General features: G+C 37.8%; 2 protein-coding genes across 3 annotated transcripts; one reads left to right on the forward strand and one right to left on the reverse strand.

Moving 5' to 3' along the window:
• Positions 1 to 594: 594 nt before the first annotated feature.
• LOC118236275 (cationic amino acid transporter 2-like) lies at positions 595 to 9,484 on the forward strand. The gene is made up of 12 exons (XM_035434494.1): positions 595 to 667; positions 3,425 to 3,801; positions 3,933 to 4,088; positions 4,210 to 4,375; positions 4,553 to 4,695; positions 6,719 to 6,941; positions 7,043 to 7,179; positions 8,168 to 8,270; positions 8,425 to 8,561; positions 8,691 to 8,857; positions 8,995 to 9,103; positions 9,189 to 9,484. The coding sequence occupies exons 2-12, from the start codon at positions 3,432 to 3,434 to the stop codon at positions 9,326 to 9,328; spliced, it is 1,851 nt and encodes a 616-aa protein (XP_035290385.1). The 5' UTR covers positions 595 to 667; positions 3,425 to 3,431; the 3' UTR covers positions 9,329 to 9,484.
• A 5,352-nt stretch (positions 9,485 to 14,836) lies between these two features.
• On the reverse strand, positions 14,837 to 26,462 carry LOC118236368 (proton-coupled amino acid transporter 1-like). 2 transcript variants are annotated; one of them, XM_035434666.1, is made up of 11 exons: positions 25,840 to 26,462; positions 22,468 to 22,591; positions 22,122 to 22,212; positions 21,947 to 22,035; positions 21,231 to 21,320; positions 20,426 to 20,510; positions 19,730 to 19,948; positions 18,709 to 18,807; positions 18,386 to 18,552; positions 17,015 to 17,184; positions 14,837 to 15,168 (listed from the first exon to the last, which is right to left on the reverse strand). In XM_035434666.1, exons 1-11 carry the CDS (start codon positions 25,898 to 25,900, stop codon positions 14,906 to 14,908), a joined length of 1,458 nt encoding a protein of 485 aa, XP_035290557.1. In that variant the 5' UTR covers positions 25,901 to 26,462; the 3' UTR covers positions 14,837 to 14,905. The 2 variants fall into 2 exon arrangements, with proteins under 2 accessions (XP_035290557.1, XP_035290558.1); XM_035434667.1 differs by lacking the exon at positions 25,840 to 26,462 and having other exon boundaries at positions 22,472 to 22,540.
• Positions 26,463 to 27,880: the final 1,418 nt, after the last annotated feature.

The raw sequence follows: 27,880 nt of genomic DNA on the forward strand, positions 1-27,880 counted from the left end.
GTAGCTGGAGCAGCTTTGTCACCACACTTTGATGTTTGTGCTCCCGTTAACCCATGAGGCAGCCCTTGTCCACTTAACGTGAACGATAACTATGTTTATGGCTGCCAAGCCAGAAACATCTTTACTAGTTCTCAGCCAATCTTCAAAATGCGAAAAAGTTTGTGACATCATTTAAACCTATCCTTATTGTATGATGAGTGTGCGATTTAATATGTAGAACACCATTAACTTCAGGAATTTATTTTATCATAAATCACTGAATGTGCTTGCCACCAAAAACTGTGCTACAAATAGGGTGGAGAATATTTCTGTGGAAAACTGTGGAAAGCTTGAATCCTACAAATGCATCACATATTCATAATTTTGAATATTGAATCTGACCTAAAATTGGTGTGATTCACCTAAGGACTCAATACCTGCAACTGTGGAAACATTACAGGCCAGTTCTTCGAAGTTCTGCTGAAAAACACTTGGACTCTTTTTTGAGAAATGACACACCCATGCTAAATGTAACATATTCTATCAAAAACGCTGTGTGTATTCCAGAAATGTTCACATTAACAGGAGGGCCACCATGATACGGAAAGAACTCAGGTGTCCCGAACAGACAACACGGTGAAACTGAAGCATTCGCATAGCAGCACACGGGTACAACTATATACATTAGGTAAGAGACATGCTTTTATCAATCTACATGGATGGAACTATAAAGTGAAAGTCATGTTTTCTGTAAGAGTACAGATCTGCTGTAATTTGACATTTCTATTGCTGCTGTTTGAAAATATTGCAAATTATTTTCTTAAACAATTTAAAGTAATAATTATAGATCATATTTAAATTAGCATTATGAACAGTGGTGTACAAAGATAATAGGATAGATAGAATTCCCCTCAACTGGGGTCAACTAATCAAGAAACTAATCTCAGAAATATTTTAAGTGAACTTGAGACTTTCTGTGGGTACATTTTCAGTGGCATGGGTTTTGTCAGGAAGCTACAAACTAGCAATATATCCACCCATTCTTTCATAGTCTTTGAACTTTGAAGTACAGAAGACAAATGACTCATAAAATACTGTTACAATAAAATAGCTGCAACATTTATCAGTTTGATTGAGAAACCCAATTTGAGTTAATCCATGTTTTTGACTAGCTGTTTTAATTGTAATATTTAAATAAATATTGACAAAATAGCTTTAAATGATATTCTTGCCATTAATTTGCTAATGGCCCATCAATTTCCAGACCGATGACACAGAGAAACCAGATCAACATATGGTTTGGTGAAATTGGTTTCAACAATTTTATAAGTACCTTTGATACTGTGATGCTGGATGTCATGTCCCTCTACATCTCCATAAACTTTGAAAAAACCTAATGTATTCTAAATGGTACTCTGCTCTAAAAGACTCGTTTTGATTGTTCTCTAATGATAAGGCTGCCTCTTAAGTGAATGTTGTTTCTCAGATGTTCTGTGTACCATAATTTCTTGCATGGACAATGTATTATCGTGTTTACCAAATGCTTGTTAAAAATCCACCTAATCATGCGTGATCCACTTTTTCTAGATGAATGTTTGCACTTAAAAATGCCTGTTAAATTGTTAAAACGTACTACAGTACCTCTCAGTGCTCCCTCTCCTTATGCTTTTTGATAACAGTTCTGACAGACCACATTCTTTGATGCAAGCTTATCATGATTCTTCAATGAATATATAAAAATGGATACAAGGAGTCAAATTCAATGGAATGATTTCCTGAAGTCAACCGTAGGGTCTACAATATGCTTACTAGAAGCAGGGGTGTGCTATTCCATACCGCTAAATAAGAATTCAGCACAATCTTTGTTGGCCATTTTCACACAATGTAGGGATGTCCACCATTGCTTCAAAGACCTTGATTTTGTGGGTAAGCACTTTGTCTAAGGAAACCGTTGTCTCTTCTCTGGGATTGATGATAGAAGTTGCTCAGTTCAACCGACACATCTTGCATTAGCCCTTGATTTGAAATGAAAGCAGGTAATGTGATCACAGCATCAATGCCCTTGTATTTATTGTATTATATTTTTGATGTATATTGAGATCTTCCCAGTTTTCATATTCCATTCACTACACAAAGCCCTGCAGAAGGACAACACATGCCCAATGGCTAGCAAGCATTGTGCTGTCCCATGCACATTGAGAAAGCCCCTTCAGTATTTTGACATGTTTAGAAGTAGTTTAGAAAAAAGAAGCAGATGTTAACGTCTCTGCAAATTCAATGTAATGAGTAGGCAAATGGTATGCAAAGACTTCAGAGCTGAGATGCTGCCCCACCATTTTCCTAACATTACCAATGCTCCATTACAAGCAAATTAAATTGAACACTGGCTTAAAAGATGCGGTCAAGTTCATGCTTGTTTACACACTGTAGCAGTGCCTTTGCAATGTCATTGGCGGTGGTTCCATTCCAGCTTTCCCCTGATTGGGGTCAGCTGAGAAGCCATTCTTCTGCCGCACTCAGTAAAACACCCCACTCCGACAGCTTCAGTCCTTGACTTTTAAATGCACTCGCTGACTTCATGCTCTCACAAGCCTTTTATTTTTGACTGAAAGCATTTCTTTCCACGTTTTGTTTTTGACCATGCACACTAGTGTGGGTTTGGAAAGATGCTCGGAAGGATGCTTATGTTGAAAATAATATTCTTCCAACAGGGACATACAGTGATCTTTGATGGTCAGAGGTTGTTTTTTTATCTGCTGGTCCTGGGGATTTTGTTAATGTCAATAGACTCCATCGAATACCAAGACATTTTCACAGATAACGTGGTTCCCTCTGCCAGGAATATAAAACCTGGGCACAAATGTATTTCAGTACTTTTTCATTTAGACAGTTATTTAAAGTGTATCTCAGAATAAACTAAAATTCATTTATGGCAAACTGGCCACATACTGTTTTTCCAATGGCTCTCAGCCTCCAGACTTTAGCAAGATTGAAAATATAACTTGACAAAAGCAGTTCACAATTGCAGACTGAGGGCTGCCTTTTGAAAGATTCTTTGTGGAGCAATAGTCCAACATCACCTCCCAACGTTCATCATCTCATAAAACACTACGTAAGATGACTCAAGTACATAAACAAAGGAGTGAATATTTATGAAGGGTTCAAATTGTATGGGTCACCAATAGGGTGCTTGGAAAAATTTAAGCTTCCTGGGGTCTAGTTTAATATGAGGTGACATGGAAGGCCCACATAGCCAGTATAAATTTTGTAAAATAAGTTAATTATAAAAAATGTTAATTGACCAAGTGCTTTTTAATATGGCCAATTTTAATTAAAATTCCAACTGGTGAATCAAATGGGAGACAAAATGTTAAATTCAGAGTTTTGCACAACCCTGCTGTCAGTAGAGGTGACTGAACTAACTGACATGTGTCATTTCAATTAGTTACAGTATGTCCGGTGCCAGAATTTCATCATTTCTAAGGAGCCTGTTGCGCCGAAAGCCCCTGGAACCAGAAGGAGAGGTGTCAAACTTCTGTCGCTGCCTATCCACCCTGGACCTGGTAGCGTTGGGGGTTGGCAGCACCCTGGGCGCTGGCGTGTACGTGCTGTCTGGAGAGGTTGCCAGGATCGTGTCTGGCCCCAGCATAATTGTCTCTTTCTTCATTGCTGCACTGGCCTCCATCTTTGCTGGACTTTGCTATGCAGAGTTCGGGGCCAGGGTCCCAAAGACAGGCTCTGCTTACCTGTACAGCTATGTGACCGTGGGGGAGGTGTGGGCTTTCATCACCGGATGGAATTTACTGCTCTCTTATATCATAGGCAAGAACTAATGTAACTAAACTAAATACTGTGGTCCCGCCCCATTTTTACCCCAGTGAAATATATAATATTTCCAATCATTTACTATCAAGCCAGTTATTTACATGAACATATTTTTTTTCTTCATTTAGGTACCTCAAGTGTAGCCAGGGCATGGAGTGGCACATTTGATGACCTTATTGGAAATGTTATAGCTAACGCTTTGGGAAAATATGCACCTATGGGTCTGCCAGGCCTGGCTGCCTTCCCAGATTTCTTTGCAGCCGGTCTTATCCTGTTACTTGCTGGCAAGTTACTTTTAAATTTATTGCTTTGCTTTTTCGTGCAGAATATATGGCTACCAATGATTAATTTTATTGACTACTCGCATTATATATAGTCATCTCTTATGATGTTATTCCTTCAAAGGTGTCCTTGCATTTGGTGTCAAAGAGTCTTCGACAATCAATAAGATATTCACTGGCATTAACATAGCAGTTCTGCTGTTTATCATCATTTCTGGCTTCATCAAAGGAGACATTAACAACTGGTATATCAGTATGGAAACTATCCTGAATACTACATCACACATGCAGTATGTACTACATTTAATATCCATTCTGAAGTGTGAATCTGTTAATTGAATGAATAATTACATGTGGTTAGGTGAAAAATGTATGTGCTTCATGGGAAAATAAATAAAAATATTTTCCAGTGAATTTACCCTGTAGATTTACAGGTTTTTTTTATTTTATTTATTTATTTTTATAAGGGTCAGCAATCTGTCCTCTACTGTGAATGCGACGAGTGGTTTTGGAGTTGGTGGATTCTTCCCGTTTGGATTCCAAGGAACCTTGGCGGGAGCTGCAACCTGCTTCTATGCTTTTGTTGGATTTGACTGCATTGCCACCACAGGTACTGTAAACATTCAACAGGAATGTATTAACAGTAGTACAATTATGTTTCCTCTAAAAAAATATGACGAAACATTCAAAGTAGACCAAACAGAGCCAAGAAGAACTTACCAATCAATTAAATTCACTTTTAGATTGATGGGGATATTTTGTGCATTATACTATATTGGGGCCCTTAGAAAACGATGACCAGCTTGTGTATTTAGTCCATACATTGAAACATGATAAAATAAATAATTTCAGAATGAAGTGAAATTCAATAAAAATCCCATTGGTCTCAAAGTTTGTAGTGGTACATGAGCAGGAAAACATGAAAAGAATAAGTGCTTGGATTGCAGGAATTGCTGCTTATAGCTATATTTTAAGTGGCAGTTAGTTGGCTGAAAATGCACAAAGCAGATAGGCCATTGTGAATGCTGTGTTTGATAAGAGATGGAGAGAATATTTTTCATTCATTGGTACTTCTAGCCAACGCAGAGCTACATTCCTGAACAAAGAATTCACTCGATTAAATTCTTGGCTGTTCTAGATACTGTCCGAATACTTTTAGCGTTCATCTTCAATTGAAAACTATCCCTCCTCGTTATGTCACTTCTATCCTAAAAAAAAAAAAAAAAAATCTGCTTGCTGCTTTCTCATCTTTACCCTCTTGTTTTTGTCCTCTAAAGACTGGTGGCTGCACAACTTTGCTTTCAGGGAAAGACCATTGGAGAACTCAATGTTATAACATGATGCCTTTGACTTGCACATGCAATTTTTCACAGCAAGAAGAGACTCAAGAGTTGGCACAGAGAGCTTAGGCGAAAAGTATGTTTGATTTCTCTCGCTGCAGAAAAGTGCCCTTCTGCTTCTGCGTGCTGTGCGAGATGATGATTGAGATGATTACTTTGACAGAAGCTTGTATCTATATAGACCTAGGTTCCGGAAACATTCAACCGTGAGAGTAGGTGCCAACTTGTAACTGCCCTTTCACGTTACAGCGCAGCATCAGGTAGACTGTTGACCAAGTACCTTTTGAACTCCATCTCAAGCTGGGGCAGTGGCTCCTTCCTGTTGAACATTTTGTGAAAGTGAAGAAGTGTCAAAATGTGCTTCAGTTTTCTTTCTTTAAAAAAAAAATGCTCCCCCCTCACTTTTCACCAAATTTGGAGTGCCCAATTGTACTGACATTGACATGCTGACATGCTCAACCTGTGCTGTTGACTCAAGAGGGCGCAGAGCAGTTCTGTTGTCTTGCTGTAGTTTTGTTGGGAAAGGCAGGCATTCTCTCTGCCATGGAGTTTGTGGTTCAGTGGTTTTTTTATTTTGGTTTCTTTTTTTTTACACCTTCCTCTTACTGGCAAAACACTGAAAGCTGAAATTTCAGTCATTTTTAGTACTTTACTCACATGGGTAGACTGTGCAGTTACGACACACCGACATGATTTCTTTTGAGTACTATGTTTATGAACAATTTAACTTAGTGAAATATTTTTTCACCAAGTACAGTAAATACACCTCAGGCTCAGGCACTTGTACAAAGCAAAGTTAGCTTTTTTCAAATTCATGTCTCAACCCACAAATAACATGCAACTCTACAAAATGGATATGCAGTTGACAGGGGTTTTATAAAGCATGCTGTGAATTTCTTAATCACATTAGATTCATTATATCTTTAAAAGATATCTTTAAAAAATGCTAGCAAACCATAGGGTTCCATCACCTGGACCATAAAGAAATATAGCTGCCAGCAGCAATTCCCAGGGTCCAAGTCCCTTTTCTTCTTTCAGTGCATTTCTACAGATGGTATAGATCACAACAAACTCCAAGACCTATGTATTCAAGCAGTGATTTTTAGTTGCCAACTTTTGCCATAGCAATTTTCTGTTTATGGAAACATACACTAACATACACTAAAACTGAATACTATCAAAAAAGTCCATAAAGTGAACTATCTTTTTAATGTATGAAGCGTTCATACTGTATATTCCCTGGCTACAGAATGCTCGCCTGTCTGTTGATTGTTCCTGTCATTTGTCCCCCAGGGGAAGAAGTGAAGGACCCTCAGAAGTCCATTCCACTGGGCATTGTCTCTTCCCTGCTCATCTGCTTCCTTGCCTACTTTGGAGTTTCTGCTGCCCTGACACTCTTAATGCCCTACTACTTATTGAGCATTCATAGCCCCCTGCCAGTGGCCTTTACTTATATTGGTTGGAATGCAGCCAAGTATGTGGTTGCCGTGGGTTCCTTGTGTGCACTCTCTACAAGGTAAAGCAGGAATAATGAAATACAAATTTAATCAATTGATAATGGCAAGAAGTATTATGTAATTAATGGTGATTCACTCATTTATGTCTGTTCTTTCAAAGCCTCCTGGGCTCCATGTTTCCAATGCCCAGAGTCCTCTTTGCCATGGCTAGAGATGGACTCCTTTTCAAATCCTTGAGTAACATCAGTTCTCGGCAGAGTCCAGTTGTAGCTACACTGTCATCTGGCATTGTGGCAGGTAAGCCAGCAGCTAACCTTCATTGGTGTCATCATTGAAATGTAGACGGATGCAAAAAACACCAAAATATGTAACAGCAAGCAGTGATTAACAGGGTCCATGTATTCATAATGGTGTACTGCTATGAGCTAAACCATATTGCTAGGTGTTGTTAATTCAAAGTTAATAACTTAATTTGCTGGAAACAAAATATCTTCAAGGCATTTTGTATCTCTTAGTACCCTGTATTATTCTTACTAATATTACAAAATGTTAAACACATGGGGGATTTATTGGAATTTAGTAAAATTCTATGGAAGAACGAAACTAATGAATTTCAAAGGGGAATTAAGAGTTCCCGCATTTTGGTGTTTCTACACAGAAATAAATTAGTGTTCTTGGCAACTTCACCCATTATTTTTTATTTTTTTGAACATTGTTGTACTTTGTATAAATGCTAATTTTCTACATATTTTTTTACTCAAGTGACTAATTAAAATTAGTGGTACATATCACATACATACCAGATTTCTTGTCAGTCTCAGAGCCTACTTATGGTTCAAGTGTTTCTAGTGTTTTGAAAAATTAAGAATGTCAAAACTCTTAAGTCAAAAGGTGCCAAGGCTGGGCCTTTCATTTGCCATGTTGGTGTGTCTTAGAACTCGCAACAATCCTGCAAAATATTACAAAACAATATGCTTAGATGGGGATTTATGGAATTTTCTTTATCAACATAATAAACAGAAGGGTTCTACAAAACCATTAAAAAAAACATTTGATTGAGCAGCACTCATGATGTTTATAATTTGAATAACTGTTTAAATTTCGGTTTTTGTACAATACTGACAGCTTATTTGCAAGTACTACAATTTAAATATGTAATTACTTGCCTTGTCAGAGAATTTCCCTTTTCTCTCCCACATAATGAAGTGACTTACGTGGGAAAATTCATAAAACAGTTGTCACGTTTACAGTCAACAAACAATCATAAATGTTTCTGTCTTAACAGCAATCATGGCTCTGTTGTTTGACCTGAAGGCACTGGTTGATATGATGTCAATCGGAACACTTTTCGCCTACACCCTTGTGGCCGTGTGTATTCTCATACTTCGGTAACCATAACAAATCAATTCATTCAATGTAATAAGAGGTCATTTCTGTACACATCTGCTGTTTAAATAGATTCCATTGAAAATAGGGGACATACAATCTGGATTTCTGCCCTGGCTTAACTTGCTTTAGCTATGTTTTACTATTGTTATATAGGTACCAAGACGATTGCACTGAAGACTCCAATAATATCCAAAAAACAGAAACAAGCTCAAAGTGGAGGTTTTTAAATCCTCCTTCACACCCAACTTCTGAAACGTCAAAAAATGTATCAACTTGTACAATTGTCATTAGTAAGTCATTTGTATTTCTCCTAATTCTTTCTGGATGTCAGTGTTTGTAACAGTGGAAAAAAAATGACAAACCTTATCACATCCTGAATTCCACCAAGCAATAATTTACATGTTTATCTTTAATTCCAGTTATACTGATTATCATCTTGAGCCTATTTTTGAGTAAGGCTACAAAACCTCTGCTGTGCCAAGAAGTATGGAGTCTTCTTTGTGTCTCAGTCATCCTTCTTATTCTGGTTCTTAATGTTGTTATTATATGGAGGCAGCCTCAGAGTCCCATCAAAGCTACTTTTATGGTAAGAACACTCTTCAGTTCTTAAAAATGTACTTTTCAAAGTGGTAATTATAACTAACCAAAGGCATTAAGACTGAGGCGAGGTAATGTTTACTAATTGTGATAATTCAGTATGATTATATATGTCAATACCTGTAGGTGCCCTTTTTGCCAGTACTCCCCACAGTGAGTGTTTTCATCAACGTCTACCTCATGATCCAACTGGGTACGGACACATGGATTCGATATGCTGTTTGGATGGCAGTGGGTAAGGAGGAAACCTCAAGCTCAGATTGTGAACAAACCACATCAGTATTAAAATGTTTAGTAGCTTCTTTTTGTTCTCTTCACAGGACTGCTCATCTACTTTGGTTACGGTGTTCACCACAGTGTGCAGAAACAACGGCTTCTCAATGCAAGCAATCAGGTCCATATTCAGACCATTGAGACCAAAGCAGAAGGGGATGGAGTGAAAAGAGAAGACAGATTCTGAGCCTGAGGGAAAAATGTTTGACAGTAGAATGAAACTAACCATTTTGAAAGTCTTTATTTGGAATACATGGTTTTAAAAAAATTTAATATGCATTAAATTTTGTACCAAATGCAGTTTATGAAATATAGGTTTTATGTATGATATTATTAAAACAGTATGATCATTAATGTAGAGTTATACATAATATATATATATATATATATATGTCTGCACAAGTATTTAAAACCTCAGGAGAATAATTTAGAATACACATGTATATTTAAACAATATTTAATCTTGCTCACAAAAGCTATCATCTTGACATCTTGAAGGTTACTTCAGGTATTGTATAAAATTTCTGTTTCACTCAGTAAATATAAATACCAGTAAAAAATAAATGTAAAAAATCGGTACTTTGTTTTTATGTGGTTAATGAATGAGACCTACTTCATGGGCAGCCTAGGTCTCACTCCATGGCACCAGAAACAAGAACAGAAAGGTTCCACATTCCACAAATGAAACATGTCCACACAAATTAGGAAGAAAAAAAATGTAAAAAAGCTGCCATAATGTTGCAGAATTACCACAGGCTGCATAATCACGGCATTACCCAGCAGAGACACAAATTCATGCCATTAAGGTTCCATATAAATTTTATCCAAAAATCTTATTAGGGAGATCATAGTCCTAACAAGAATTAAAGGTCTGTGGGGCACTTGCAACAGCAACAGCCTTTTTTCCTCATTTGCATTTTTTGATTTCTGTGGGATAGATGCGACCTTTCTGATGATAAATGATAATGATAAATTGGCGTATATATATTAGAACCAGATTTACACCAATTTGGGTCTTTTTATCAAAGGGGGAAAGAAAGACCTTGCACTGGGATACAACTCTTGGTGCTTGTTTGAAGTGTTTAATTGGACAGCAAACTCATCTGCAAGGACTGCAGGTTTTTCTGCAGCTCAGTGCATATAGCAAATATTTTGTGAAGACAATCTCTTAACTACTGAAGTAGGAGTGTTTTAAAAACCACAAAGGTCCTTAATGTCAAGAAACACACCCATGACATCTTGCTCCTTGAATTCAACACGAGTTTGCGATTCTGCCCTATAATTTACAGAAATGTTGCCCATATTCCTCTGGCACTAGCACAAAAACCCACAGAATAGAAACCAATTTGTAATTTAAACTCAAAGCAATACTTTGAGCTCACCCCCCTAAAAAAAACTAAAACCAAAACTATAAAGTCAGGGACCAACAACATATTTTTAACAAACTAAAGAGGCAAAGCAGTCTACTTTCTCCTCTTCCCCCCTTCTTTTAAACCACTCAATTAATCTGAGTATTATTTTCACAGCATTTCAACAACAAGTGATACACTGGGCTAGTAGGTCTTAAATACCAGGTGGGCCAGCCCAGGTGAAACATGTTCTGACTAACGAGATGACTCCAATCAGGGAGTACCACACCCATCATTGCCAGTTTGGGAGGATCCTGCCCAATTTGGCTACTTTTTTATGCTATCGTGCTATCATGGCTTTGATTGGGTTTACCGTTTTCAAAGCTGGCAACACTGATCACACATAACCGAAAAAGACCTCAAAATGGAGAGGAAAAACTGAAACCTATACAAAATATTGATAGATGCACAATAGTCCTCAAAATAAATGTTTTAATGTATTGAAGTCACATTTCTTATTTTCATCTGTGAGAGCATTACACTTGGAAAAATCTAAAATGGATTCACGCAAAGATACCTTTTTAAACAAAAGCATGGCCTACTTCTAATTTCTCACTATGACCTGTTCTACTGACAGACGTCGACCTGAAAAGTTAATTCAAAACTAATTCACTTTTGTTAATCCCTTTTTTCAATTAAAAAAATTTAAAAACAATCAAACCTCATTTTAATTATCTTTTTATAAGATTTAAGAGATTCAAGTGATAGTTATCTTTTTAAAAAAAATTTCAGTTGTGGTGTAGTTAATTGCTTTGGAGTTGTATTTTTAAGTATTTTTCTGCTTCAGAACAAACTCTCAGATGCCCCTATATCCTCCTGAGACTATTATTATGAACATTATTACAATTTTTAACCCACAAATTACACGTGTCTTGGATGACAAAAAAAAAACATTTTAATTTAGCAGTGAAAATGTTTTCAAAATATTTTTTATTGAATGTCACTTGTAATGCTGGTTTCAGTTCAGCGTAGTAGAATATACCTGTATGGTTCTTGAGATTAAGTCCAGACACTTGTCCCCTACAGGGGAATTGGTGGGCCTTAGGAGAATGTAAGCCATCGTAACCTTTGTGAGTATCTGGGAAAATTAAAAAAAAATACACTTAAACAAAATCTCAGAAAGTGGAAGTTTGAAATCATTTTAAGTATCTTACTGTAAGTCTTTCTTCATAGCTTGTCACACCAGAACCAGGTTTTTTTTTTTTTTTTTTGCTCTGTGCAGAATACAGGGCAGATTTCTATAGGCCTGACTCCTGTGGCAGCCTCCATAAATCATGATGTGTCCTAAAAACAGACAGACGCTGAACTGTGTAGACAACAGGTTCTATTTTTCGGCTGGCAGATGGCATGTGGCGAGCCGGTAAACTGACAAATTTCATCTTGAATTTTTACGAGGGGTGAGCCGCATAGTTGGACAGTAGTTGTATCTGGGGGAGAAAAAAAACAAACATTATCCATACCAGATAGTGGGAAAATCAAACTATCTAGGACAGATCATTTGTTTTTACGACTACTGTCTGACTAGTAATAACTAATATTCGTAGTTAGAGAACATAACACATATTTTTGTCGAATGTGTACAGTGCAAAAACGAATGCGATCTTAAAGCTGCTAGGCTAGACCGAACCAAGGTCCCTCCCCTCTACCATTGCTCACTTTTCGAACTTGCAACTTGCCAGTTCTCGCCAGACGCCTGTGTCTCGTTGTGAGCTTGCAGGAGCATTATCAGTCACTTGCATTCTGATTCTAGGATATTCATTGTCGATTGTATTGCATTGTTTCCTTTTGCATCTTTACTTTGTCTAGTTTGTGCATTTACTTGCCTCTATCGCAGCAAAATTAGGAAGTGGCACTCAGCTATAAATGCAGTCTAACCATGATTCATCCCAATAGCTATACTATAGTAAAAATAAAAAGTAATAATAATAATAATCATTTTAAGCAAATGAATAATATATGATAAGTATGCATTTTTTGCACAAATTGAATCAGGCAGACCGGAAAGTTGCACCAAAATTGCAGTCCACTTCTCGATCTTGACTGACACACCCCCAGCAGCAACTCTCCTCCTACATTGACGTAATGCGAGTCAGGAAACTGCTAAATGGCACAGATGCGTCCAAAATCCATGACGAAAATACCATTTCGCCAGCGTGAAAGCTCGCAACACGCTATGGGTCGGCTGGAAAATAGAGCCTAATATGTCAATATATCAATAAGTACTTAAAGCCGGACTGAAATTTGAAATACTGTATCGTTATTTATATTCTATACCATTGCAAATAGTTTTTAAATGGTTTTAAAATGTTTTTTTTTTTTAAATGATAAAAATTTATACTTTTGGACATATCACAAAAATGTTACTATCATGTTACTATGGAGGTCGGATACTGCGTGGGCGGGGTCGAGGGCGTACTCCTTGCGTTTTGAGTGACAGCTAGTGGGCGGACCGTCTGAGGCTGAGACTACAGCTAGAGTGACCGCCGGTTCCGTTTGACAATCCATGTCATGGGTACGCGTCTCGGCCTGGCAAGCAGCATCACTTCGTTTACCAATGAACTGCAAATTTATTTAAAAAATACATTTTAAAATGTAAACAGCTGAAGTCAGCATTCCCTGCCAGTAGGCTAGTACAATGAACTTGGTCAAACTTAAATTACGATGGAGGGAAAAAAATAAAAGTGCGGATGGTGATAAAATGTTGACTGTGACAGCCATCAAGATAAAATAATAGGGTGACAGGTTACATTTCAGTAGATAGGTAAAGCTAAATGAGTTGTCATATTGCACAAAGTCAACAAATCTCTGTAGCTAGCTAGATAAATAATATTCGGCTTTCCTGAATTGTTGCTTTATATTTCGTATATATGTTGATGCAAAAATTGCTTTTCAGCTATGCCAGCTAACGTTAGCTATCCTCCTTGTAAGCCAGGCAAAGGTAATTCATACACTCAGTAATTATACATCCAAAATATAATAATATAAGAAACTTACTTTGTGATTATCCTCCGTATTGCTCCATACTGTGCTTGATCAAATTGTGGGGACTGCTCCAGGGTTCAGTCGCAGTTCTTTGCAAAATCCACTCCGTTTTTGCGCCCAATTCAAAAAGTTGTCTGGTTTAAAATGCAGACTGCAGACTCTTGTGTTGTTTGACACTAATAAACCTGATAAAAATTCTACCCACTTGTTTTTTACATTTGTGTCCTTCGGGATTGAGTGTAGTGAGTCAGTATTTGTGCATCCTTCAACACAACAGTGCGGCTTGCAAGGTGCCATGTTTGCCAGACTTGACAGTGGCAAATGGAGCCTAGCCCTCAATGTCAATCATAAGCAAATACACGCTGTGATAGGCTACATGAAAATGAGACCGCTTCCTGACGTCAAGAAGCAGCAATTTAAAAAATGTGGAAAAGAGCACAGTAGGTGGCGCAGTGATTTTTAAAACACCAATTTCTATAATTCAAAACAAAAAATTATAAATTGTAAATGATGTGATAATACAGCTGACACTGCTTATTTTACCACCAAGGGTAGTACAAAATATAAGCGAAGCAATTTCAGTCTGACTTTAAGTACAGCACAAGAGAAAGATGTGACTTATTACTTTCAACATGTGCTTTTACATAATAGCCATGTGTAATGATAGGGGTAGTCTATTTTGAATACTCTCCAAATAACCCCCTGAACATCCCCTCTACACATTTTAAAATGAGGGAATAAGGTATTCATGACGAGAGTCCAGTTTTATTGAATAATTTCCCAGTAATTTGACAATTTTATCAGGGTTTCTGGCTTATATTGCAGTTGTATTCAGTATTTATCGAATTTAATGTATTTATCTATACCCTTTATATCGTAAAGGACTTTGAACACCATACAGAAAAGCACTCTACAAATAGACTATTCTTATTAGAGTAATATTACAACCTAATTCTTTACAACAAACAATAGCCATTTCCCCTTGTCTCATGAATTTTAACTGCAAATCATATAGTGAAAAAAGTGGTTCCTGATAATGATAATGATCACCACACTTTTTGCAGCAGTGTCCTTTCTTTCACCACTGGAATGACCGACTTTTAGTGAAGAGATTAAATTCCAAAGCCATATTTTTAAAAATTTTTATCAAGTAAATATAGCCATCAAGCAGACTAGATCAACGAGCACAACATAAAGGTTAAAGCTTTTCATTTAAACATTTCTACCTATGCTGTCAAATGCTTTTAAATGTATAGAAACGGAAGTAATCAGTCATAATATGACAAGAAACCAAGTAAAATGTATACACTTTGCTTACAAAGACTTAAGCCTTTGAACATTAAGATGGGCACGGTCACTGGTCCTTAGGATCTCTAGCATATGGTGCTGTTTGAGTATCTGGGGCAACTACGGTTAACAATCTCATTCATGGTGATGTAGGTTCCAGCTGCAAAGCCCACAATGCCGATCAGGCTGATGGTGATGTTCTTGAGCAGAACCCAGGCGGGGAGACCCTCATTGTGGAATGTCAGGATCTGCAGTATGGGGGGGAGGATGAGGGCCAGGAAGCTGCTGCTGACTGAACCCACCAGTGCGATCACCAGGTCTAGCTCAGGGATGAGTACAGCCAAGGCGCCTGTGGAGGGTACGCAGACAAATGGTTGCAAATGTGATTAAAACCTTTCTTGGTCTGGTTACTTTGAGCTGGTTAGGGATATATGTTTAGCCTCTCACAGTATTTATGAATAGTTGAGGCTTTAATACCAGTGACTAGTCTGTTAAAAAAACAAGAAGGTAGGGAATGTCACACGTGTTGAATGGAGAGAGGGATATTATGGTAGAAAGGTGTGTCCTAGTATGAGGTGCCTTTCTAGACAAAGCTATGTGACTTCTGCATATGAAAAAATGGAAATGAGTTGCCGACCTGGAAAAAAATGACAGTTATATTTGCAAGAAAATGAAAATATGTCCCGTACATGTGGAATTGAAAATATGCCCTGCACACAAACGACAGAAAACATGTATTTTATTAACCAACGAATAAACACATTTTATAAATAAACAAATTAAGATATGGTCAAGAAAATGGAATCTTTGAAATGTGCTGTTACATTTGACATTTGCTTTAACATATTTTTGTGATTGAATACTTCATATCGCTCAACTACGGAACATATTTTAATTCATTTCATTTTCATTTCTCTTACATGCATATCTTTCATTCATTGGTTTGGATAACTCATTTTTTAAAACTGAAGAGCTTCAGTTTTGTCCAGACTTGACTCACTCACACAACATTTTCATTTCATTGCCTGATTGTAATAAGTGAAAAGGGGAAGCAAAAGGACACATAATGGTCAGATATTTTGATGCCTGTGAGGTGTGAAGTCAAAAGAATATAAGTAAAGCAATATTGACATTGGATTTCCCCTCATCTAAGACTGCTTTTCTCTTTGTGTCAGCAATAATTTTCATAAATATTTAATGGGCAGTATGAGGACAAGAAGTTGCTGAAGCTAATATTCTATTGTAAGCTGCATATTTTTAAATATAAAATTGCCACCCAAATGTGGAGCTGAACATGTCCAATTCCCACTCTAAAACACATGGTGCCGCCAGCTGCTTCAGTTCACACTGCAGACTACACAGAAGCTTGCACAGTGTTGAGCCAGAGGAAGACCTTTCATATGCTGCTTTCACATGCAGTACACAGGAACCCTATTGACCAGTGGGGGTTGCTGAAAAGTTCTGATACGAATACTCTAAATGACACATCACCCTATGGTGCTGCCAGCCACAGTTTGCCATGGTCTGGATTCAATCCGAGAGCGTGGGGATCATACTTGCATCACAGAATGGTGCCTTAACAGAGCAAGCTGCCCAGCAGCTCCTGTAAGAATATTTAACCAAATGATATCTCACAAAAGGACATTGTGACAAATTGGACACTGGATTATTTTTTGGCATGACTCCAAATTGGTAAATCTGGCAAATAAAAATAGTTTACACTTCATTTTGTAGTGTTTTGGGGTTCATTGCCTAACACTAATATTCTTCCAAAGCTTTTTGATAATGTAGTATAAAACCTACTTTTAAAAAAGTGCACAGGATTTAAATAATAAACAAATAAATTTAGTATGTCTGTAATATACAGTTATGCTGCTCATTTAGAGTATTCATATACCATTTAACCCAAGGAGCCAATAAACTGTTAAAGGCATAAAGTTATTGACTGTTAAAAGTATAAAGTCAATTAATATTTGTAACGCTAGGGAAAATAATGGTTCAGAGATTCAAATGAAATTTGAATTCCAGTAAGAAATTTCAAATAAACTTAATACATTTAATAAATTGTTACATGGCAACATAAAAAGCGAAGGCCAGTTTCCTTTCTATTTTTGAACGGTTTTAAACATTTTAAGTACTATACTGTCAATGTGCTTCACCAATATGTATAAATACATATCCCAAAATTGACTCACAGGTTAGAATGACAAGGGAGGTGCGGATGGTAAGGTCAGCAGGAAACTGCCATCTCTGTGGGATGTGGGCCATTACGGGGGGGATCAGGATTTCAGCTGCGACATAGAACTGCAGAGCATACGTGATGTAGATCCCAAAACAATACAGAAGTTTGACTATGTGGTACAACCTAAAGAGAGATAAATGAGGAAAGCCTGGTTATTACAATTTGTCAACACCTTTGAAACACTGTCATAGAATATACCGTACATGTCTGCACCTCCAGAACAGATCATTTAATTAAATTTTCCATGAGGCTGCATCTGGAATTGAGTTTACTTAAAGGCAGCTCAAATTATATTATATTCAAAATGTGATTATATTTATAAAACTGGAGGCTACAGGTAACCTCAGAGGTAGGCCTGAGTCAGCCACATCACAGTCGGATTTGGATCTGTGGATCTGGAAGCCAAGCCTAAGTCTAAAAGCAGATATATTGAGCTTGACCATGGTCCAGTCTCTCTCTTGTGGGCAAGGAAGGTTTGTCAAGGTAGGCAATGAAAGACTGAATGAAAGATCCTTGTTTTTCCATTGTCGATTGGGTGCACCTAGCATTGTAATATGCCTGCATATTCCCTGGCCATTATATAATGAAGCTGAGTAATCATAGGACACAATGACTTACAGTTGGCACCAGATATTTTTTTTCTGCAACATGCCAGGTCTGAGTTATAAGAATCAGCTGTTAGGTACCAATGTTACAATGAACTGTCATTCATTCTGGTGTTCTGTTCCTCCTCTAACCCACAGCCCCTTGTTTGCGATGGTTGTAGAAGCTGGTAGTCAGTGGTGGCGAGATGGCATCGAGGCAAATGCTAGCTACAGCTAACATTCCATCAGTTGCCGTTACAGTGGATGTGGCATTAGCATTAGCTCGGAATCCTGCAATAGCTGACTGATAGCAGTGGATCGTCAGCTTGGGGATTTTCTTGAGCATTTGCTGGTCACAGTGCTCCTTCAGCCTCTGGATCTTCCATTTTTGTGCACCACTTTAAAATTTTCTTTGTGTAATTTTTTTTTAACCACTGCAAATGCAAAAGCGCACTGACACACTCATACAGTGGAGTTTACATTTCTAAGTAGCTTGGTTAATGTTACGCAAGCAGCAGGGACGGTTGCCCCTTGAGCCTACATTTGTATACCCTCTGGAAATATAACTTTCTTGTACAAGCTGCTATGGTGTCACCTGAAGTGTTTTTCATTGCTGTATTTGACTGGGTACTTCATTTTTTTTGTGAGAACGAACACACACACACACACACACACACACACACACACAACAATTGTGTAACACCTACATTTTGAAAGTTGTAATGTTTGAAGTCACTCACCAGCAGTTGGGTAAATTGAGAGTAATGCTTGGTCCAATTTGATCCCCAAAACATAGATAACCAATGGTCCCCAAACTTAAGTACAGCAATGTGACAAGTGTCATGCCCAAATAGAGGACCTTGCTGAAAGTCTGTGGTCTCTGCATTCTGTTTTCCAATGGAAGTACCTGGAGGAGACCATAAATTGTCATGTTAAGCTTTCATTTAAGCAGAATGTGATCTTTCCCTGCTCATGCAAAGCAAATCTCTATTTTCTTCTTTCCTCACTAATGTCATTCACAAGTGAATAAAACAGAGCCATACTGTTCAATTTCACAACTTACCACTCCAATTCCCTCAAAGGCAAATATTGCAATACCAAAGAAGAGAGGGTAATCTGCAGCCTTTCCAGCATATGGTAGTGAAATTGGATATTGGATGTTCTAAAAGAAAAATGAAATGCATTTTATTATCTCGAGTGGCAGTTCCAATCATATATTCCTAATCTAAAGGGGACAGTTGCATCATATTTCTGGTTCAGCACATACTGTAAATACTACATCTTTTGATGATAAAGAACCTGTGAAAATGGTGCATTTGCTTTGGACTTAAGTGAAACTGGCTCCATAGAGTTACACAACTTCTAGAAAAAATAATGTCAAACACCAGCAACAAGAAGCTCACAGCATATCAGCAGAAAAGACATTAGGGTTATGTATTTATTCAGTTAAAATCCACTGATTTGTAATTCCTGATAGGTCTTCCCTATCTATTCAGCCCTTTCCTGCAAGGAAAGGCTGCTGAGATAAAACTAGTTTTAACGACTTTTCAATAAAGGATTTGCATAATTCAATAGAACATGCCTCTTGAGTAACACTTCACCCAATGCATGTCATATCTTGACATAAGTCACCCGCGCCAGGAAAAAAACATTAAATTTTCGCGAAAATTACATAAAGGTTAAACATGCTTATCTCAAACCAGGATCAGGCCCATAGTTTTAAAAATGAAATGCCATTTTCTTATCATGTATGTAATATCATTGTGTTAGAAGATTTATTCTGTCACATCTACCTGCATGTAAGGTCATGGTTATTCAATGATTAACATCTGTCTTTGTGATATCAATTGGCATCAAATTGGGAACTTAAACATACTAATAGTTTTTACATGAAATAAAGATTTTAAAATATTACAATATTACTACTTATTAATATTTGACATTCAATATTTATATGATAATCACATAAATTATTCTCACTAATCAGCAGTTCTGAATTTGAATGTTGTTCTAATCAAATGGTTGACGGCACCTGTCAACAGTGTATATTCTTGTATGTACATCCCCCAAGGTTCTTTGCTTACAGTTAGGGAGTACCAAAAAATCACGACAGCACTGCCACACATGGCAAAGTTAGCCACCAAGGACCATGGTGCCAGGTGCTTGAGCTTCCGTATGAACACCAGTAGAATGATGAAAGGTAGGAAACAGAGCATGTAGAGACGGGAGTCAAAGCTGGACACAATAAGGGTTGTCTGGTTGTTCTGACAGTTCACTGTGGTCCCGTTGACTGCCTCAATGACCTACAGAGAGAATCATAGCTTCAGACTTGTCATCATAAATGGACTTTGTTTGAAGTAGATATATTTGGTATCCCAAATTTGTTTCCATAATAATCCAGAAGGCTGATAGTATTCTGCCAGTTACAGTACAAATACTTATTTGGTGGTGAAACAAAAGCAGTGTGCGTTTGACATTGACATTGAAAACATTTATTGTGGCCAAATCATTTAAGGTTACCAAAATAAATTTATCATCATACCTTTATACCTACAAATTTCTACTATTTACATGTTTAATTGTAAATGTAGAAATTAATTATACTGATACATAGCCAAGTTCATGCTGTTTGTAAAGTAAGGATATATTGTATCTTGTCAGCCACAATTGTGACTGGTGATATAATACAACTATATCTACTGAGGTTCGAAAATGGGTCAGACTGGTCACTAACTGGTTGCCAAACAGTGTGCATTCTTAAGAGGAACAAAATATCTAACCTGTTTGATATTTTCACTTAGGAATACAATGTAGACACAGCAGAAGCCTAGTTGGGTGATGATCAAGAACAAGTTAATAAACCTCCTGGAAGACAGAAGAAGACAAAATGATTAAAACATAAAATATAATAAATTAGACAGGACAATGGGGACATACAGAGTGATATTTTTGTATGAGTTACACATGCTAACTTTAAGAAGCAAAGTGCTAATTTGAAACATCACCAAACAGGCTAGTTTACACTTTCAAATGACTTACTACTCCAAAACTCAAAGAAATGTAAGTTGAAATGACACATTCAAATATGGGGTGGACTGTCAGGGGGGTGTTGGGCTAAGCAGGATTACTAAATTAGCTCGATAATTGCACTGTGTAAAACCCAGAACAGCTCTTTTTACTCCAGTCCATGTTTCAGATTTGGGAGGTTTCTGGGTTTTACTCAGTACAGTTATCCATCTAATATTGTGAAACAGGGATCAGGAGTCTAAACTGCAAAAATTAAAATGCCATTGTGTAAAAAAATTAATGAATTAAATAAATCACCAGTTAGCTGGTGTTCCTAGAAGTATACTGTAACACTTCATCCTGAGAACTACTGAGTGATGTGAAGTGGCTAATATACTGAACAATGTAACACCTGTCTGCTTACCCTTCCCATGTATGAACATGTAATGAGTCTACAATATCAAAAAACGTGAAGCAGTACTTGACCTAACCTATCACATATCTGAGGCATTTCTCACATTCTATATTTAGCATAGTTACATAAACACACATTGTAATCATTCCTCATGACCAAATTACCTTCCATAAATTGAGTGCTTGCACATCCAAGAAACATTCTCCATACTGTATTCCATAGCCTCTCCATAAGTCAGAAATGGTTTTCCCTTCCTAAAACAGTTTAGTTGGCAGCTCATATTGTGATTTAAATACATTTTCAAACTTATAACGAACAAAATAAATCAATTTCAAACAGCAAAAAATATCCATCTAAATTGCTAGCTAGGATGATACCTTGCCAGTTAGCTTTTTCAATGACAGTGATCTTATGAGCAATATATAATGCATTACAGATAGGATTATGTAAATCAAGTTCCCAAACCAAACCTACAAGCATTTCATAAATTAACTGATTTCTCCACAGCACATTCTACCAATCAGGGGAACATGTTAGATTACATTACAGGCATTTAGCAGATGTTCTCATCCAGAGCTATTGACACAACTTTTTATATAGCATTTAAATTGAATCCAATTATACAGCTGGATATAGACTTTAGCAAGGCAGGTTAAGTACCTCGCTCAAGGGTACAACGGCAGTGGGAATCGAACCTGTGACCTTTAGGTTACATGGTTACACGACCAATTCCTTATCCATTATAATACACTGTCACCCACTAACCCTAACCCTAACCCTAACCCCCCCCCCCTCCCCCTCATTAGTATTTGCTTCAGGAGACTGTCAGGAGAGTGTGGCACGAAACTGAAAAGGAAACAAAATAACCCGGAGAACTTACTTAGCGCCAAGATGATGAGAGCATTTAACGAGGAGGTCCATACAATGGACAGCAATGATCCCCATTATCACAAGGCTTATTGGACCTAACTAAAGAGAAAGGAAACAATAAATGAAGACAATAACATGTTTTTTTTATTTATTTATGCACACACATGCTAGGTAAAGGTTCCTACCACCAGTCCAGAATACTTGACAGACAGTGGCAAGCCAAGAAGTCCTGTGCCAATATTACCCTTGAGTAGGTGGATTAATGTCTGTGTGAACCTATAAAGACAAAAGTTGAAGGTTGGTTTCTAGTTGCATAAAGATTGTACCATTGTACCAGCCTAATAGGCTGTTAGAAGTACCATTCCATGCAAAAGCTCATGTTGTTGTAACATGCCCACCTGAATCAATGTTATATGTTATACGCATAAGATTTTCACATACATGGTAGGCAAATTCAAAACCTGACTGACTAAGGCCGCAGACTAGTGAAGACAACGAAGACCAAATGTAATCATATTAAAGCATCCTTACGAACATCCGGCTCTGCCTCCAATTCTCTCATACTGGTCTTGGGGATTGGTGTGGCCTTGGGGCCCAGTGTGAGACAGGGCGGTCTCCTCTGTCGGGTATCTATGTCTTGTGTAACGCATGGAGCCTGCATGGGGGAAAACACAACCCTATCGCTCGCAATGTTGTCCTCACATGCATAAATATTTCATGTGGGCTGCCCTTTTTGCACGATTTTGGTAGAATGAAAATAGGAGACGGTTTATTGACAATGGTTCTCTTATCAAAATATCAGCTGAGTAAATGGAGCGGTGTAAAGATTCACCGGTTCCTGTACGAATCCAAATGTCTAAGATGCCGCTGCATCAATTCCAAAAACCAAAACTGGTCCAAATTAAGAGGGAAACCATTCAAAAATAGATATGGTGATCAAAAACCAATACGGCTGTCAAAATAACACAAATCCCATTTCCTTTAGTGTGGCACTGTCTGCGCATACCATTGTGTTAATTTTCAGTATAAATTATAAACAAGAGGAGAGGTCGAACAAACACGACTTCTATCTAATGGCAACTATTCTAACAGCTTCTACCAAAGACAAAAAAATGGCTTGACCATGAGAAAATGTATGATTTCAGAGAAATGTGTAACTAACCAGCTACATTCTGCAACTAGCTCTGTTGTGATCAAGTGAACGTGTACTTCCCCTTTATCTATAATGCCATTTACAATGTACCTTATACATGGGAAAAAAGCATTAGGAATGTGTCATGGGAACGGGCAATGGCGGAATAAACTTCAGAGTTGGCCTACAAAAAGACATAATCACTGCAACACTCTGTCTTACAAACACACTAAAAGGAACATTTACAATGTGATTATTTACAGATCAGGCTCACAGACAACCAACTTTTTTGTTGAATGGCCGCCAAACCCATTTGTGTGAGGCAATTTGTCTTTTCATGTGTTCATACATGTTCGTCTGAACATGATAATCATGAAAGTGATCTGTCTGCAGAACACATTCACTGTAAAAACCATATTTCTCACCAGTACTAGCTCTCACCCAAAAAAGCAGTGAGTTTGCAATACAGATGGCTCAAGCTCAAATTAATGAGGCAAGACAATGACCCAAGCGAGTAAGAGTATAATACTAGAGCAACCCTTGGTTAGTTGGATGCAGATATTGTTCAGGTCAGAGAATTCTCTCTGTTGGAAGTGGGTAGATTCTGCCAAGTCGCATCACTTTTTTAAATGTCAAGTCCCTGCTTTGAATAGGAGCTGTTAGGAACAGAAGCTAAAAGTGGATATTTGTGTCTTTTCTTTCCTCCTTTCCCATCCATCTGTCAGGGTCGACTCATGGACTCGTAACATTTTGCATTATAAGCAGAGAATAACACACTTTAACTGGCAAGCTAGTTGGGTTCATTAGCAGTGTCTATCCTTCAGTTATTTTTGCCATTAGGTCAGCAATCTCAGCATCTGAATGGATATTCACCTCCACGTTTACCAGCTAATGCACATTAACAAGACATACAGACTACACACATAACATATGGATAAACAACTAGTTTGAAGGGTTAATGGGCAATGCATTTATTATCACTGCATTGGTGCTTTGTAGTTTTGCATGGTAGTGTCATCTATGCCAAAGGGGTTGACAGAATAATTTAAAATGTGTTCATGTCATCCTCCCAATCCCAAGTCCTGCGAGGATGTGGAATATACTTAGCCAGCTAGCTAGAATTAACAATGAGAAAATCTTATCGGATCAGAAGTTTCTCCACAAAATGCACTGTGTTTCTGGTAAAGGTCAAGAATCATGCATAAGGTGTGTACATTCCCCCTCTAGGGAACTACTGCACTTCAATCCCTTATCTTTGCACTTGTGTTTGCATTATAAATTGCTCTGGCTAACTGCTAAACACCAGAAAAGTCACCATTTGAATTATTCCATTTTGCATTGAAATTATTACCATCATACAGATTTGGTGAGGGGAAAATATGCAATTTCATGCAATGCAATTTATTAATGATTGCAGAAATCGTAATGTACTTTTCTTCAATAGAAAAGCACTACATTTAATGTGTGAAAAGTTAATACCATGTTGATTACAGAAAGGCTCTTTATACAGAAAATGGTCCGCTCTGAGAGGTGAAGATGTATTTTCTCTCTTTCTCTCATGCTATGCTGATGAAAGGCTCTGTACCAGCCTTTTGCTCTCTAGACAAGTACATGCAAGATTCAGGCTCATCTTCAGTCATCTATTAGTTTCTGAGACAAGCATGAATCACACGTAGAAGTGAAGACAGTCTATTTGCACACATATTCCTGAATTTGCCTTTGAAACCCTGCATTATGTAAATGTAAACTTCATTTAAGAAAATGAAATGCCCTAATTACAATTACAGTGAGTAATTATGTATTGTCTATAGACAATGTTTATTTCTCCCAATTTAGAACTAGCTAAAAACCTCCCTCCCAGGAAACAAATTGTGTGGTTCCAGGCAGAGTAGAACTGTCACCATCTGAATTCACTACTCAATGTTAGGTTGAGTACTGCCTTTATTTCTCATTATGACTTTTAATCATCTTCCACTGGTAAAAGCACACATTTATATCAAAAATTTTAAAAGGAGGCTGCCACTTGCTGATGAGTGGCAGCATCCTTTGTCAGCTGCCATTTGTCAGCGTTACACATTTTAATCAGACAAATAGCACATTTGTTTGAGATGCAAAGGTGCATGAGAAATATAACAAGGCATTGTTTGGTAGTGGTTGTTTGAGGCATGTAGGCCTTTGACGTAATTTGGAATCATTTAAAAAAAAAAATATTTTTGAAATATTCACCCACCCCATTTCTCTTTTTCTCCCCTGTTTGGAATTGCCAAGTGTGAATCGAGTCACCGCTCTGCTACCAGTACTCATAAAAGGAGCAGTACACCTGTACACCCGAATCACATGCACTGCTCAGACACATCAGCTGACAAAGCAGTGACTGTTATACCCCCTGCAGGCTACACAGTGCTACAGGACAGAGTTACTATTATGCTGATTAAAGTATCTTTCACTAGCACGAGGAGGAATAAGGCAGAGCTCACCTGTAAAAACCTGTTTGACTTTACCCCATTATGCCCATGGCTGGCAGGGCGAATACAACTGTATGCTGTCAACTGTGGATTCCCAGTCATTGTTGGCTAATGATATAGTTAAGCTTGAACCTGTAAGTATATGGCCCAGCCTGCTGTAATAGGGACTGTCTTTTCTGATTCAGCCACTCAGTATTCCCTTGCTATCAACAATAATAATAATAATAATAATAATAATAATAATAATAATAATAATAATAATAATAATCTGTGAAATTACATATTTTTACTGAAGCTAAATGTTACCTGTATTTCCAGTTGTTGAAGCCTTCTCAGTTGATAACGGCACCCAAGACTTCCACCTCATACCTGAGATGTCTGACGTCCAAGTCCAAGTTCTGCTTTGATCACGTTGTCAGAAGGCTCACTGTTTTTCTGGTCAGCAGACGGTGAGGTACCACAGTAAAGTTAGCTTGTTGTTGGATGTTCGCACAAGAGTGCAAATATCTTTTAACGCATCAGTGGAAATAGCGACTGTCACTTCGTGTGAGGGACTCCAAGTCTTCGATTCCCTTAACCATAAAGATTCGTTCACTACATCGAGTCGGGCGTTAATTCGCGAACGACATATAGGACTCATCTGTAGTCTGCATTCGTTCAGCAGGGTTTATTTAATTGACTCCCCTAGGCAGCAGTCTATGCATCGAGGCAGGCTAGATGTTATGCGATGATGTTGAAACACGTCTCACTTTCTTAAATCAATTATCTGTGTATATACGGTTCTGTTTTAAAATAAATAGTACTTGCCATTGTTTCACCTTAAGGCGATTGTCACAAAATTAATTTCCTTGTGTCTGACTATGACAATCACCAAACATAACCTAATAGGCTGATAATATACGTGTAGCCTACTCCAAATATAGCCCTTGTCCCGTACCCGGTGGACCGTGCATAGAGCTTCTATAGGAACTGGAAAAGGTAGGAGGAGCCAGGCAGCGAAGCCATGAAAGTAACTGGAAACAAGCGTCTGCATCGCATTTTGAGACCAGAAGAGTTTACTGCCCACTGAATTCTATGTAGAAAACCAAGTTGATTTGACAGATGAATAAAACCTAATATGTAAATTTTCTGTGATCATAAATTACAATGTATAGCAGTTTCAAAAACAATTGGTTTGGTAGGGACGATTTGGGAAAATATTTGAATACCTTTTTATATAGCCCTATCTGTAATGTGTTGTCTATACTGCATCTATAACCCAGTGCCTCAGTTTGCCATTGGTCTGAATTGATCAAGTGACTACAGTAATGCAGCAACATCTAAGAAGTGGATTTCTTTTTGTATTTAATTGATTCAATTTTATCATCAAACTCAAGATTAATAGTGAAATGGGTAATTGTAACAAGTTTAATTGCTTCATATCCATATTTGCTAGCTGGTTGGCTAAGAACATTGGTAGTAATCGTAAGTACATAGCTTCACTGTTAGCTTTTAAAGTTCTACTGGTTATACAATTAGCTTGCTTACAATGTTGAATAACGGTTAGTTAGTAGGCTACTATCAAATTGTAAATAATATCAAATTAGAGACTTATTTTGAACAAGCTAATCTACATTACATTACATTACATTACAGGCATTTGGCAGACGCTCTTATCCAGAGCGACGTACAAAAAAGTGTATAACCATAACCAGGAACAAGTATGACGAAACCCCTAGAGAGAAGTACCGGTCCAAGTACAGGGAACAACCGCATAGTTCAATGTGGACCCTGATGGTTAAACTGATTAACACTAACAACGAGAACGGCAACAACGCAATCTATGGAAAAATAAAAATAAATAAAAATACAAGTAGTCGTTAAGACATCTGATGCGCCTAAGTCGCCTATGAAACAGCTGCCTAGTTACAACCTTAAGTTTAGTCATTTACAGGGGGGAAGGGAGGGATGGGGAGAGGTGCAGCCTGAAGAGGTGGGTCTTCAGTCGTCGTTTGAAATGGGTCACAGTCTCAGCTGTTCTGACCTCCACAGGGAGGTCATTCCACCATCGTGGGGCCAGAACAGACAGGAGACGTGTTCTGGAAGTGCAGGTGCGAAGAGGGGGAGGTGCTAGGCGTCCTGAGGTAGCAGAACGGAGGGATCTGGCTGGCATGTAGGGTTTGAATATCTTGTGAAGGTATGCTGGGGCTGATCCCTTGACTGCCTGGTATGCTAGGACCAATGTTTTGAATTTGATGCGAGCTATAACAGGCAGCCAGTGGAGGGTAGTGAGCAGGGGAGTTACGTGGGAGTGTCTGGGGAGGTTGAAGACCAGACGAGCCGCAGCATTCTGAATGAGCTGCAGGGG

Source organism: Anguilla anguilla, chromosome 9 (genome assembly GCF_013347855.1).
Source record: "Anguilla anguilla isolate fAngAng1 chromosome 9, fAngAng1.pri, whole genome shotgun sequence".
NCBI lineage: Eukaryota > Metazoa > Chordata > Actinopteri > Anguilliformes > Anguillidae > Anguilla > Anguilla anguilla.

Bases quoted from the DNA above. Each gene is read 5' to 3' on its own strand.
- LOC118236275 (XM_035434494.1), top strand. From the start codon at position 3,432: ATGTCCGGTGCCAGAATTTCATCATTTCTAAGGAGCCTGTTGCGCCGA. The intron at 6,942-7,042 runs GTAAAGCAGGAA...GTTCTTTCAAAG, and splicing joins TTGTGTGCACTCTCTACAAG to CCTCCTGGGCTCCATGTTTC. The intron at 8,562-8,690 runs GTAAGTCATTTG...CTTTAATTCCAG, and splicing joins AACTTGTACAATTGTCATTA to TTATACTGATTATCATCTTG.
- LOC118236368 (XM_035434666.1), bottom strand. From the start codon at position 25,900: ATGAGGTGGAAGTCTTGGGTGCCGTTATCAACTGAGAAGGCTTCAACA. The intron at 22,592-25,839 runs GTAACATTTAGC...TCCCCCATGCAG, and splicing joins TTCAACAACTGGAAATACAG to GCTCCATGCGTTACACAAGA. The intron at 22,036-22,121 runs GTAGGAACCTTT...CTTTCTCTTTAG, and splicing joins TCAAGTATTCTGGACTGGTG to TTAGGTCCAATAAGCCTTGT.